The sequence below is a fragment of the Mustela lutreola genome, chromosome 6 (assembly GCF_030435805.1).
Source record: "Mustela lutreola isolate mMusLut2 chromosome 6, mMusLut2.pri, whole genome shotgun sequence".
Lineage (NCBI taxonomy): Eukaryota > Metazoa > Chordata > Mammalia > Carnivora > Mustelidae > Mustela > Mustela lutreola.
This window is the reverse complement of record NC_081295.1, coordinates 30,403,621-30,417,951: the sequence shown is the minus strand read 5'-3', so window position 1 is coordinate 30,417,951 and position 14,331 is coordinate 30,403,621. Positions and strand designations below refer to the sequence as shown.

Sequence of the window (14,331 nt, the reverse complement as noted above, 5' to 3'; positions counted from 1 at the left end):
ACTGTGGAATGTTTAGCAGCACCTTGGCTTCTACTTACCAAATGACAGAAGCATCCTCCTAGTGTGACAACCCAAAGTGCCTTAAAATATTGCCAAATATTTTTTTAGGAAGGATGGGGAAGGAGGGCTGCCCAGTGAAAATGTAGGTAAAGAATGGGAACAGCTGGGGTGGAATCTTCTTTTTCTTTTCTCATTTTACTTAAGATCTTACTTCAGAGTACAGATCTCATTTTTCGGATCATTTGTAATTCTGAAAATAGGATTATTTCCTTTCTTTAATAACAACTTATTTGGGAATGCAATAAACCATTGGCCTCCCTCAGAAAGAAGGGGGAAAACACACCTTCTTTTAACTTGGTAAAACTCCCAATTTTCAGTTATCTGCTGCTTTTGGTTCAAAAAGAAAAATAAAATCCATAAATAATCACTGAAGATTCTGTTAAAACACAGGGACTGATTCCATCAGTTTTGATGGAATAATAATTCTCAACTGCATCAGCTTCAGGTTCTACTTCATTCCCTTTAGAGCAGAGTTTCTCCATTTGGGGGAGATATTTTTGTTGTTAAAAATAAATAATAATCAGAAGGAGAGAGTTGACAGCTCCAGAGATTGGAATTCGAAAGGGCTTCCTTTAAGTCTCTGGTGACTGCGGACTAGCACAAGCATATGAGAAAAGCACCCACGGTAGGCAAAAGAGCCACTTAAATGGATTAGAAGAAGTAAACTCAAACTTCACCCAATAGGGTCTGGAACAGATCTGTTTCTTTACCAACCACAGTGAAAAACCTCTTATTTTTTGAAGCAAGACCTGAAAGGGTCAAATTGACTCAAACTTAACTATATTTCAGGAAAAAACTTAAGGATGTTTATAAGAATACAAAAAATATCTGGCACCCAACAAGATAAAATCGCAATGTCTGGTTTTCACAAAAAAATGACTGTGCATGGTAAAAAGCAGGAAAAAAATTACAATAAGAATATAAACTGATCTGAGCAACTAAAACAAATCAAGAAATAACACAAATGATGGGCTCTTCAAATAACTAAAGCAAAGGTCAGCAAATTATGGCTTATGGGCCAAATCTAGCCAGACATCTGGGTACTTCTTTTTGGTTTTGGTTTTTTGTTTTGGTTTGGTTTGGTTTTCTTTCTTTTCAAAGATTTTTTTTTAAATTATTTATTTATTTGACAGACATAGATCACAAGTAGGCAGACAGGCAGGCAGAGAGAGAGAGAAGAGGAGGAAGCAAGCTCCCCGCTGAGCAGAAAGCCAATGCAGATGCAGGGCTTGATCCCAGGACCCTGGGATCATGACCTGAGCCAAAGGCAGAGGCTTTAACCCACTGAGCCACCCAGGTGCCCCTGGTTTTCTTTCCTTTTCTTTTTTCTTCTTCTTCTTCTTTTTTTTTTTTTTTTTGTTTGGTTTGGCTTGGTTTTTATGGCCTATAAACTACAAATGGTCATTACATTTTGAAAGAGTAATTTAAGAAACAAGAAGAGAATAATGACTGTTGAACAGAGACCTTATGTGGTCCACTAAACCTAAAATAATTTCTATCTGCCCCTTTACAGAAAAAGTTTGCTGACCCCAACCTACAGAAATGACTATGCAAGTGGAGACATAGAAGATATCAAACTAAAAAAAAATTACACTTTTAGAGACAAAACTTCAGTGCTAGATGAACAATACACTGAATGGTATGAACAGTATCTTAGACACCAAAGAAAAAAGATCAGTGAATTTTAAGACAAGACAACAGAAACCACCCAAAATGAAGCATGAGGAGAGAAAAATATCAAAAAACAAAATAAAAGTTAATAGAACATCAGTAAGCTGTGTGACAACTTCTGGAATCCTAATATATCTTTGATAAGACTTCCTGAGAGGGAGGAAGGCATAGAAAACTTGAAAAATAATTGCTGGAAACTTCCCACATTTGATGAAAACCAGAAACCCACAGATCCAAGATACTTAACCAATAGCATGCACAAAATCCCTGAAGAAAACTGCATCAAGGCAGTGGTAGGCAGATTTCTAAGCTGGCTCTCAAGACTTCCTCTTCAATCCCTGCCACACTCCACAGTGTACTTAACTTCCTGCATAAACCTCAGAACTATGAATATAACGGATGTTACTTCTGTGATTCTGTTATGCTACATGCAACAGCTGACCTTTAGAAAGGAAGATTATCTGAGTGACTCTAACCTAATCCCAAGAATCTTTTAAAGTCAGAGTTTTCTTCACCATTAGAAGAGGTGAGAGATTTAGAACACACAGGAAATTTGACACTGCTTTGTTGGCTATGAAGATGGAGTGGGCCATATGCCAAAGAATGTGGGTAGTGTTGAGGAGCTAAGAACAGTAGACAGCAAAGAATCAGGAACCTCAGCTCCACAACTCTAAGGATGTGGATTTGGCCAACAACCTGAATGCGCTTGTTAAGCGAATCCTTCCCCAGAACTTCCAGATAAGAGATCAGCCTGGCTAAAGCAATAGTTTTGCTGTTACGAAACAGTGAACAGAGGATCCCAGTTAAGCCCACCCAAATCAGACTTCCAGAATTTGGAGATAATAAATGGATGTTCTAAGTAACTAAATTTTTGGTAATTTCTTGTACAATGACAGAAAGCTAATATAAAGTCACATCATAATCAAATTGCCTAAAACCAATGACAAGGAGAAATCTTAAAAATCAACCAGAAAAAAAGCATATTACCCAGAAAGGAAGATTAAGAATAATAGCATAATAAAAGCATGCTCATTATTAGTAGAAACAATGAAAGCAATAAAATACAGCTATATCTATAGGGACTGGCAAAAACAAACAAACAAAACTGTCAGCCTGGAATTCTATATCAAATGAAATATCTGTTAAGAACAAAGACAAAATGAAGGCTTTTTCCAGACATACCAAGCTGGAAGAATTGATCAACAAACCTGCACTATAAGAAACAAATACCAAATAAAAATCTGGATCTACACAAGGCATAAAGGGGTAACCTGATAGGTACACAAGTATAGAAATTTTGTTCGTCTTTATTAGGTATCTTAAGTTTTTTTTTTAAGATTTACTTGAGATAGAGAGAAAGAGTGCACATGAGCAGGAGGGACAGAGGGAAAGAGGGAGAGACTGTCAAGCTGCCTCCGTGCTGAGCACAGAGCCCAACATGGGGCTTGATCTCAAGCCCTCAGATCACAACCTGGGCTGAAACCATTCCATGCTTAACCGACTGCTCCATCCAGGTGCCCCTAGATATCATAATGTCTTAAAAAGACTGTTAAAGCAAAAAGAATAAAAATAATTGTAGGAATTATAAGGATGTAGAAGTAGTCTACATGTTTGTTCATTTGTTTGTTTTGATGGGATTAGCATCAAATATAGCAAACAAGTCTATAAGAATCAAGATTCTCATGGCTCCAATCTCCAGGTGAAGCAAAGCATTTATCAAGGGAAACAGAATTTTATAAAATGGTTAGAAATTTAATTTGTGCTACACCATTTCAATCTCCATGAAATTTGTGAAATCTTTACTAAGATCCCTATCAGTGTAAACAATATCATGAACTCACTATGCAACTTTCAACTTTATATTTTGTTATTATTTCCTGTTACCGCCTCTTAAAAAGGCATTGAGTGATGCAAGGCCATGGTTCTGATGAAACCGATGATATGCTTGACAGTGTAATAACCAGCCTTGTGGGACACTTCAGAAAAGGCTTTTTATTTGGGGGCATGTCCAGGTTGTAGCAACATTTCACCCATTCAAATTGGTCTCATGAAAAAGATCCACACTGTGAAGTGTTTTTCCTGAATGCTTCTTTATTTTTCTTGTCTTTATAATTTTGATCAAATCCAACTGTGTCAATAAACTCTTTGGCTTTAGGATCCCCACATCAGGTTTAGAAAACAAAGTAAAACAGGAAAAGTAGTACTTTTTATATTTACTCTATCTCACTTTTTTCAAAATGTCTCTCTTGAATAACCACAGATGTCAGTAATTATAATGACTTTTTTTAGTTTCTATCAAATAATTAGAAAGTACTCTAGATGTCTTAATAGAGTGACTATAAGTTTAGTTCTTCCTGATCTTGTAGGATAGTATCCGATACTACTCCCACATGTGTTTGGAATGAAAGAATAGCCAAATAGCATGAATAAATACAGGAGTAATTTATTTAACTAAATATTATTTCCAAAGTAACAATAAGTCTTTTTGTTTTATCTTCACTCTTGACATCACAGTGTTTTCATCATTACATTTTTCATTTTAAGCTAACATTTTAGCTAAAATGTATAAATCCTTAATAGTATTCAAAGTTTTTATATATATATTAATAAATTTAATCCTCACAATTAAACTATGAGGAAGGTACTATTATTCCAACTTTACAAATGAAACACTGGATCCCACAGAGGACAGTAACCTGCCCCAACTCTCACAGCTAGAAAGTGGAGGATCCAAGTCAAAGTAGGCCAGTCTGGAATCGGAGGCTCGTTCTTAACCGAAGTGGTTTTCTGCCTCCTGGACTGAACAGGTACAAACCTTTCCTTTTTCTTCTGTTCCTCACCTTGGTAAATGACACTATTGTTCACTCAAGATGACCTAGACATCGTTCTAGATTCAAAGAAAAACTGAGATGTCATTCTAGAGTCTTCTCTCTGCTTCATCCCCTCCCATTTAAGCAGTTATCAGAAATGATATACACTCGTACCTAAATTATTCTTTTTTAACCCATTTTTCTTATAGGCTGCCACTTTCTTAATTTAGGTACTTAGCATTTCTGTCCTGAACTACTCCAGCAGCTCTACTGTCAACCTTCAACTCTGAGGTGACATTCAGTCGGAATAGGGTTTTATCTATGGTTCCATAGGACCGTTAGGAATGGCATGCAATTATGCACTCAGTGAAAAGAGAAAGATATCATCTGGAGTACTTTTTGTAATCCATAAAGATCCTATGTTGTATAAAATAGATCTAAGCCAACAAAAGCATCCACTAAACAAACATTCTGTTAACACCTATATTTTTTCCCAAGGTTTAAATTACTATTCATGTTAATGACATCTGGTGGGATCATTATCTAAAATGACAGGACATCAAATGGTTTAATTATGTACTTACAATGACACATTGCATTTGAATGCATTATTCTCCAATATTATTGTTGCTTATGAAAGTGCAAATTAATAACACAATGGGAAATCTCTACATTCAGTTAGAAAGGTTAAAATAAAAATATAAATAAAATATAAAAATATAAATTAAAATGGCTAAGTAAAAAGAAAAAAAAATAGTGATAATCAAATGCTGGCAAGTAGGTGGAGAAATTGAGTTATACTGGATTGCTCGTGGGAATATAAAATGTTACTCTAGAAAACAGTGTGGCAGTTTTTTAAAAAACTAAACATGCAGCTACAATATGACCCAATAATTGCAAGCTCAGGTATTTACTCCAAAGAAAAGAAACCTTATATTCACACAAAACCCTGTAGACCAACAAGTAGTGCAGCTTTATCCATATTATGGATAAAATTAAGTTCCCCCAAAGTTCATAAATTAAAGACCTAACTCCCAATGTGACAGTGTTTGGAAACAGAGATTTTAGAGAAGTAACAAGGTTAAATAAGGTCATGTGAGTGAGGTCCTAATCCAATAGAGCTCCTGTTCTTACAAGAAGAGAAGAGATACCACACAAAGAAAAGCCCATGTGAGGCCATGGGAGGGTGCGGGGCACAGCGAGAAAGTGCCTGTGTCTAAACCAGGAAGAGAGTCCTCACCAGAAAGTAAATCTGTCAGGACCTTGATCTGGGATTTCTAGCCACCAGAACTGTGGAAAAATAAATGTCTGCTGTTTAACCACCAAGATTGTGGTTATGGCGGCCTAAGAAGAATTATACAATTTGTAAGAGCAAAAAACTATAAGCAACACTGATACCTTCAACAGATGAAAAGTTAAACTATGATGGTCCGTATCACGATTCCCACTGATGTCCACATCCTACTCCATGGTACTCAGAAAAATATTAGGTTACATGGCAAACAGACATTAAGGTTATAGATGGCATTAACCCATTTAAGGAAAACTCTTACTTCCATAATCTAAGTTAATATGAATAAAGTTATTTATTTAGAGATAAATATGAAAGAAAAATAAGAAGACTGATCCATTCATTATGAGTGTTAATATTGTTTTCATATGAAAAATATTAATATTAAATACACTAAACAAAATAATTCTTAATGATGATAATGCTTAAAATGATTGGTAAAGTTTAAAAAGAATTATGTATAAAATTATTTACTCTTATAGATTTTTAGCCCTTGCTGTATTTCAGAATCAATTAGAGTGCTCCAAAAATCATCTTTAAAATATAAGTATCTGGGCCCATCCCAAGACATTATAATTTAATAGGGGAGAAGGCACTTGGATTTTGAAAAAGATCCACAGGTAATTCTGATGCATAGGATGAAACTGACTAAAATAAAATTACAACTTTAGTCTAATATATAAACTTATTATAAAAAACAAAACTGAAATAATAAGAAATTGGTTTATAAGTAATAGAGGTATAAAATGGAATACAGTATGGTGGTTAGAAATGATGCTACAGATATGTTTGTTGACATGGAAAGATGTATGTAGATATTTATATAAATACACAAAAAATAATATGTATGATATAATATCATTTTATAAAACAAAATACCCATGCCCATATATGTGTAAAATGGAGTTCATTTTGGTTGGCTGTGGTTACTCTTTATGCTGCTTTATGCTGCTCTTTTTGCTTAACTTCATTATTGATATTTCTAAATGATTACTTATGATATATTATATATATATGTATATATATATAATATACATAGAGGAACTTCATTTTGGTGACAGAAAGGTTAACCTAATTTTTTTTTAAGATTTATTTATTGATTATTTGAGAGAGAGAGACACAGAGAGGGAGAGAGAAACAATGAGCAGAGGGGAGGGGCAGATGGAGAGGAAGACACAGATGGAACACTGGAATCATGAAGAAAAGGCTAATGTTAAGTAATGTGTATACTCCAAGAATTTTTTTTTTCAATTTAGTACATGCTTATGTATTTCTTTGACTTTTCTGTGAGTTTAATATCCAGATGACTAGATCCTGTAGTACACAGAAAATAAACAACCTTGGTGGCCGACAAGTGCCAAAATAACGTGCTGGATTAAATATTTTAAGTCTTTATAATCAACTGATTTGACTGAAATTGTTTGACAACCATTAAATGATGTACATTTCATTGAAACTGTGTGAAGTCTAAGGCTGATGAGATACTGACCAGAGGTTCTTACTCATTATCTACACTGTCTTTATGAAATACTCTGCATTATTACTCTCACTGTCTACCTAAATATGCTACAGCTATCTTACATCTTTAACATATTTCTTCAAATAAAGGGCATATTTTATGTACATATGGATGCATTTGGTATAGGTGAGTATTTAGGAATTGATAAAAATAAAATCTATGAGGGGGGTAACTGTCTTCTTATAAAAAGGGATAAGATGATGTGCCTTCCTACATACTCCATATTTGCTCTGATTATAGACTTAAGAAGTTTGATTCAATATAGCAATTCTTTTCCTAATTCTTCCCAACCCCTGCACACTCCAAAATCATGAATTCTGACTTCCTTAAATGTAGATCACCAAGAACTTCAATTTGACCTCAATTACATTTCAAGGAATTGACTAAGCAAATAATATGCAAAAGTAAATTCTGACAAATATATACCCTAATTAAGATGTTTCCAAATACATATGAAACAATCATCTGAACAGTTTTTATTTTAATTTACAAAGAATCCAATAAATCAGATCCCAAGAAAACCTGATTTCAAAGTTAATCATTAGTCTGCATTACAATTTAGTTAATTGTAAATGCCCTATTACTAGAAGTCATCCAAGTAACTTTAAATACTCAAATCAAACTAGCACTCTCCTCAATATACTGATGTTCTCTAAAACCATCAGAGTGCAAAATTCAATGTAATTTATGTTTCTGTATACTCTTTCAAGGGACTGTACAAGTTTACCACAGTACTGTTGAGTATAGAGTCTTCAGTATATTCTGGATTGGCACTGCTTGGTAAGTTTATTGAAGGGAAAGATTATTTTTCTACACAGCTTTATAAATTAAACTTTCTCAAATCCTCACAATTTAAACATTAGTCAAAATTATAAATAATCCCTTCCTAAAACTAATTTACTAAAACTCCAAAAAAACAGGAAAATAATAAATCACAAGCTGAACAGTCAATTTAAATAAATGTAAAAGTAACTAAGAAATATTTTATTTTGAGATAAAGCAAATATGGCAAAATTTTAACAAATGACACACGGAGGAGACAAAGGATATATGGATAATACTATTCATGCAACTTTTCCATAGGTTTGAAATTATTCAAAATTTAAAAGTTGAGATAAATAAAACAATTTAGAATTTGATCCCCTCTTCAAATCGTATTCTGTTGTTTTATATGCTGACCATCTGGTACATCAACAAAGGAATCCTTTTAAATGGTTTAAGCCAGCCTATGTAGGTTAAACCAAATATTAGTTGAAAGAACCAAAACAAACATGAAATTATAGAAATATATACACAAAGATAAGTTCAATGTGTGAAGGAATAAGTTTTTAAAACTTAGACTCCCCTGGAACCCCTAGTGGCTTAGTCCGTTGAGTGTCCAACTCTTGGTTTCGTCTCAGTCATGATCTCAGGGTTGTGGGATCAAGCTCCTAGTCCAGCCCCATGCTTAGTATGGAGTCAGCTTGTCCATCTCCCTCTGCTCCTCCCCTGCTCCCACTCCTCTCTCTCTCACTCTAATAAATAAATAAATTCTTTAAAAAAAGACCCAGAAAATTTAAACTCCCCTCCTGTACCTCTTTAGTAAACAACTGCATATATCCTCTCTAGTACATCAGCCAACTACTGACTTTTAAAAAATAACTTTTCTAGGGGCACCAGAGTGGCTCAGTCTGTTAAGCATCAGCCTTCGACTCAGGTCATGCATGTCCCGGGGTCCAGGGATAGAGTCCCACATGGGGTTCCCTGCTCAGTGAGAAGCCTGCTTCTCCCTCTTCCTCTGCCTAGCTCTCTGCCTGCTTATCCTCTCTCACTCTCACTCTCTCACTCTTTTAATTACATAAATAAAATCTTTAAAAAAATTATGTGTGCGTATGTGTGTGTGTGTGTGTGTGTATGTGTAATTTTTATTACAAATCTATTCATAAAACATACCAAGCATAAAAATATCAACTTTTTAAATGATCATCTTGGGGCACCTGGATGGCTCAATCGGTTAAGTGTACAACTGTTGATTTTGGCTGAGGTCATGATCTCAGGGTCCTGAAATTGAGCCCCACCTCAGGCACCACGTTCAGCAGGGAGCCTGCTTTTAGTTCTTTCCCTCTACCCACCCCCACTCATGTGCATGCTCTCTCTTGCTTTCTCTCCCTAAAAATAAATAAATCTTTAAAATAAATAAATATATAAAATGATCACCTCACCTCATCTAAGTCTTGGATATAAACTGGTTTTTCCTCAAAGCCAACTGGCATTGGTTCACTATAGGGAATCTTTACTTCTTCATACATCTTGTTATTCTCTCTTTGGATTCCTTCTGGTAAAATCATCTATAAACATAAAGAATAAAAATCAATTAAAAAATCAATTAAAGAATCTTCTGATAAAGATTCTTTAATTACAGAGAGAGAGAGAACACTACTGGCTTTAGACGTAGCACTGGTAAATAAATACAACAAATTTAAAGAAAAACAAGTCTAAACAAAACAAAAACAAAAAAACCCACATTGACACAAATTATTCATATATCAGATCTCTCATATAAATCACCTATTATGCTGAAGAATTTTAAGTATATATTTATTAGATGGTCTCTTGAAGACAGATGTGTGGCTAGGAAAAATGTGCAATGTATAGTGTAAAGACCAAAAAGTAATGCAACCACTAAAACTCAAAAATACAAGTTCCATAAATAACTGAAGGGAAAAGAACAAATATGTTTTGAATACCTACTATGTGTCAAGAACTTTACATACACTGTATTATCTCACTTTCCCCACTATTTTAAAAGTTAGCATAGTATATCAACAAGTACAAACGTCACAAAAGAAATAGGGAAAATCTATGTATTATTTCCTCAGAATAGACATATTATCTCAAAGTGGTCATATACCAATAACATACCTTTGCACCAGCAATGAATGCTGATGTTCTCATGGCTTCAGCCTGGGAATCATAAACATGGGGATAACGTATTTTTTCAACATCCGTGTCTCTTTGCCTGCTCAGAATTGGAACACTTCTAGCATTCAGAAGTGCTTGCTCTCTGTAAATACAAAAATAATAGGGTAAATCTGAAATTTTTATCTTGCATATGTTAAAATACTCACGATGATAACTATTTCAGGTAGCCTTCCATTATGAAGTAGAAGAAACTAAATTATACAAAGAAAGATATTAGCAATCCTGAAATTTTCCATGTTAACTACATAGGAGTTAACATATTTTTTTAGGTACTTTTTTAGATAATATCATCTGATAAGTTTAATTTAATGTCCCTTATTTATAATTCTGTTTGCCATAATCCAAGGATGTGTAACAAGGTATAAATTCCTTAAAAATAGGATTCAAGGGCACTTGGGTGGCTCAGTGGGTTAAAGCCTCTGCCTTTGGCTCAGGTCATAGTCCCAGGGTCCTGGGATTGAGGCCCGCATCCGGCTCTCTGCTCAGCAGGGAGCCCGCTTCCTCCTCTCTCTCTCTCACTGCCTCTCTGCCTCTTTGTGATCTCTCTCTCTGTCAAATAAATAAATAAAATCTTAAAAAAAAAATGATTCAATATTTAAAAGAATAAGTACCATAATGCCTTCATTTCTTTTTCCTCTTTCCTAATTCTAAATAACATGAGGAAAAGTATTTTTATTAAGCTAGGAAAAAAAAAAAAAAAACCCAAAAGTCTCAAGATAAATCTTTGTAGGCTTCACAAATTTTACTAGTGGTGTGTGCACAGCACCTAAAAATAGCTTACCTCTGTAATCCAAACCTCTCACCTACATAGATGCAACCAAGAATATTCTAATTAAGATCACAGCTTTTTTATCCCAGAAAATTAGGTTTTCATATATCAAAATTCTGTTCTTGTAAGAAAACAACACTAGAAGTAAGAATCATCTAAAATGTTTAAACTAAAAAATGATGATACCTAATGGTAGCAATTACAACAGAAGTATTTTTCAGCTTCTGGTTTTTATTACCTTTGTATCCGCAATTCCTTAGGATCAAAGCACAAAAGTCCTTCAGCAACTTCTCCATCTTCCCCAGCCTTTCTTTCTCGTCTGGCAATTCTTTTTTCTTCACGGCGATACTGTTTCATTAATTGTTTTTCTTGTTCAGACTGAATAGTAACTTGACATCCATAATTAGGTTTAGCATTTTCTCCTAAAATTTTTTTGCAATTGTCTACAAAGCACATTTAAGAAATACCATGTTTTATAAATTGAACCTTTATGAAAACCATTTTTCCCTTTGCCAAAATGTAAGACTGCACAATGCTTTAATTCATTTTTTTTAAACTGCCATATTCAATTGTATGTTTTAAGGAGAGGTTTTTAAAAATATAAAATCTAAGCGACATTAAATACAGTGGCTTAAGAAAAGTCACCAGATATTTTCTTATACAGATTACATAGTTTAGTGTTACAAATTCTTAGATACAACATCAGGAACTTAAAAATTAAGTTTTATAATTCTGAAATTATTTGTTTACAAAATTTCAATAAATAATTATCAATACTAATTAGCACTTACTGTTAACATAATAATAAAACATATTAACATTAGCTCAGGATATATTTATAAGATGACCAAGGCAAATAAAGAGCATGATCCACCTTTTCATGGAAACCGAGTTTTAAAAAAATGGGAAGATGGCCAGAACCACTAAGAATCAGGTCAATGAAAGCTAAATGTTCACAAGTTCCACTTTAAACATGTGGTCTGGTCAACTCAATATTAAGGAAATTTTTTCTTCCAACAGACTACCTTCTATGCTTAATTAAATCTTTCCAAGTAGTATATCTTGGCTCAATGCAGCACTAAAGGAACTGCTCAAAGTGTTGCTCAAAGTAGTCCAAACCAATACATATTTATTGTATTGAAGACCTACTAGTTCCAGGCACTGTTGCTAACTAAGCTAGGAAGACAATGAAGACCGACTGAGATTTGGTCCATACTCTGATGGAGCACAGTGCAAGTTATCTTATCAAACTCTAAGATGCAACACAGAACAAGGAAAGAATTATGTGAAGCATCAAGATGGGAAAGTTAGTTTTCTAATTCATCTAAGCCTCAGTCAGGCTACTGTTCAGTAAAAACTTTAACAGTAGGTATTTGTTTATGTATATGTGTGTGAGTGCATATGTAAAGAGAATAATAATGAAAGAAAGAGAAAGAGAGAGAAAGAAAGCAAAATGTTAATGACTAGCAAATCCAGACGAAGGGTATACAAGTATTCACTATATTAATTTTACACATTTACTACAGGTTTGAAAGTTTTCAAGGTAAAAAAGTTAGGAAGAAATTAAAACACTACTTAGCGCAGAGTAAATACTGTATGTATTTGCTTTTAAAAAAAATTGTCTGCTCAAATCTTCAGCAAGAAAAAATGCCATACCTAAACATAAAGAGAATCTCCACTGTAATAGGCCCTATTTAAGGCATTAATATTTGTTGCATAATCTGCCAGATTTAAAATCTATCTTAAAAAGCGGTATCACTAAGTCATATAATAGACCAAATAATATTAAAAGCGTAATTATTTTTAAAAGATTTGCTAACCAGTGAAATGTTTCCATTAAATTAGAATTACCACTGAATACTTTCTTACCTTGAAGAGCCTGCAACTTATGATCATTTGAAGAATTAAGAAATCTATCCACAATTGTAATTCTGTTCTGAAGGAGTTTCTCAATAAGTTCAAGTCCATCAGGTCCCAGCAGTTCAAACAGCTTAAAAGAAAAAGAATCAAAATAACTATTACCTCAAACTCACCATTTTCAAATTATTAAAACTTGTGCCCAAATAACAGAGAAAGAAGTACCCAAAAAGTATTTTTTAAAAAACAGTAACTCAGGAAAGAAAAATAACTCTTCATATTGTTATGTATTTTTCAGTTTTATAAAATCAATTTGCAATTGCTAAAGCGCATGATTAAACTTTTCAAAATAATTGTTTTATATATAAAACTAAATCACAGAATAACAAATTCTTACACTTAGCTTTTCTTGGTATAACCTAAGGAAATTCCAAAATTAATTTGCTTTTTACTATATTGTTCTGGCTTTCACAAATAGAGTCCAGAGTACCATTTTTCTTACAACTTACTATAAATAACAGCTATCATTACAGAGTTAAAGAACCATTAAAATGTTTTAATGATTCATGACTTGCAAATTTTTAATGCTTAATAATTAATTTTATTTTTATTAAATTTATATTTTAATGCTTAATTAATAATTTTTAATGCTTAATAAATCTGAAATCTAAAACGCAGTTACATAAGTGCTTTTGAGATGCCTAAAATTATAACCATTACCGCTATTTCTGCTTCTGTACCTTCACTTGCTAACCCATGAGGAGATGGAAAAATACCAGCAGACTTTCTATAGACACTCTGTAACCATACATCCCCCTCCCAGAATTGAACCTGACAGAATGGCTGCCCCCGGACCCCTCCCCCGGCTCTGGGCCAAGAGATAACAGCCATCTGACGCCAGAGAAACCCCAACCTGGAATTGGACGTAACAGAATGACTGCTCCCGGACCCCCATCCGGCTCTGGGCCGAAAGATAACAACCATCTGGTGCCCCGCGGCTTGACAGGAAGACCCCCATTAATCCTGAGGTGACACATACTCTAGCGGTGCCAACTCAGCAGTTTGAAGAATGACCCTTTGTTTGAAGAGCCCTTTGCCCTAACCAATAATCCATTCCCAGAACTTTTCCCGCTCTGTAGAATTCTATTATAGAGTTCCTTTTTGATTTTCCCGCGGTATGCGGCGATTTGTTACAAGATATTGTCATGTATGCTAAGTCCCTGCCTCCCCAAAAATAGTGTATAAAAAGTATTGTGATCCTGAGCTCGGGACCTCTTAGCGTTACCAGCAACGAGTGCGCGGAGGTCCGGGTTCGAACTCATAATAAACAACCCTTGCTGTTTAGCTTTGACTCTGGACTCTGGTGGTCGTCTTTGGGGGGTGTCGAAATTTG

The 14,331-nt window shown here is 34.2% G+C and overlaps 1 protein-coding gene across 1 annotated transcript in view; it reads right to left on the bottom strand.

Annotated features, from left to right (window-relative positions):
• The window catches only part of ASCC3 (activating signal cointegrator 1 complex subunit 3), a 344,503-nt gene that overhangs the window by 269,587 nt on the left and 60,585 nt on the right, over positions 1 to 14,331 (bottom strand). The window contains exons 5-8 of the mRNA XM_059177004.1: positions 12,951 to 13,071; positions 11,320 to 11,524; positions 10,253 to 10,394; positions 9,553 to 9,678 (exon numbers count right to left, since the gene is read on the bottom strand). Of these exons, the coding sequence (XP_059032987.1) occupies positions 9,553 to 9,678; positions 10,253 to 10,394; positions 11,320 to 11,524; positions 12,951 to 13,071 (594 nt within the window). The remainder of the gene's footprint in view (positions 1 to 9,552; positions 9,679 to 10,252; positions 10,395 to 11,319; positions 11,525 to 12,950; positions 13,072 to 14,331) is intronic.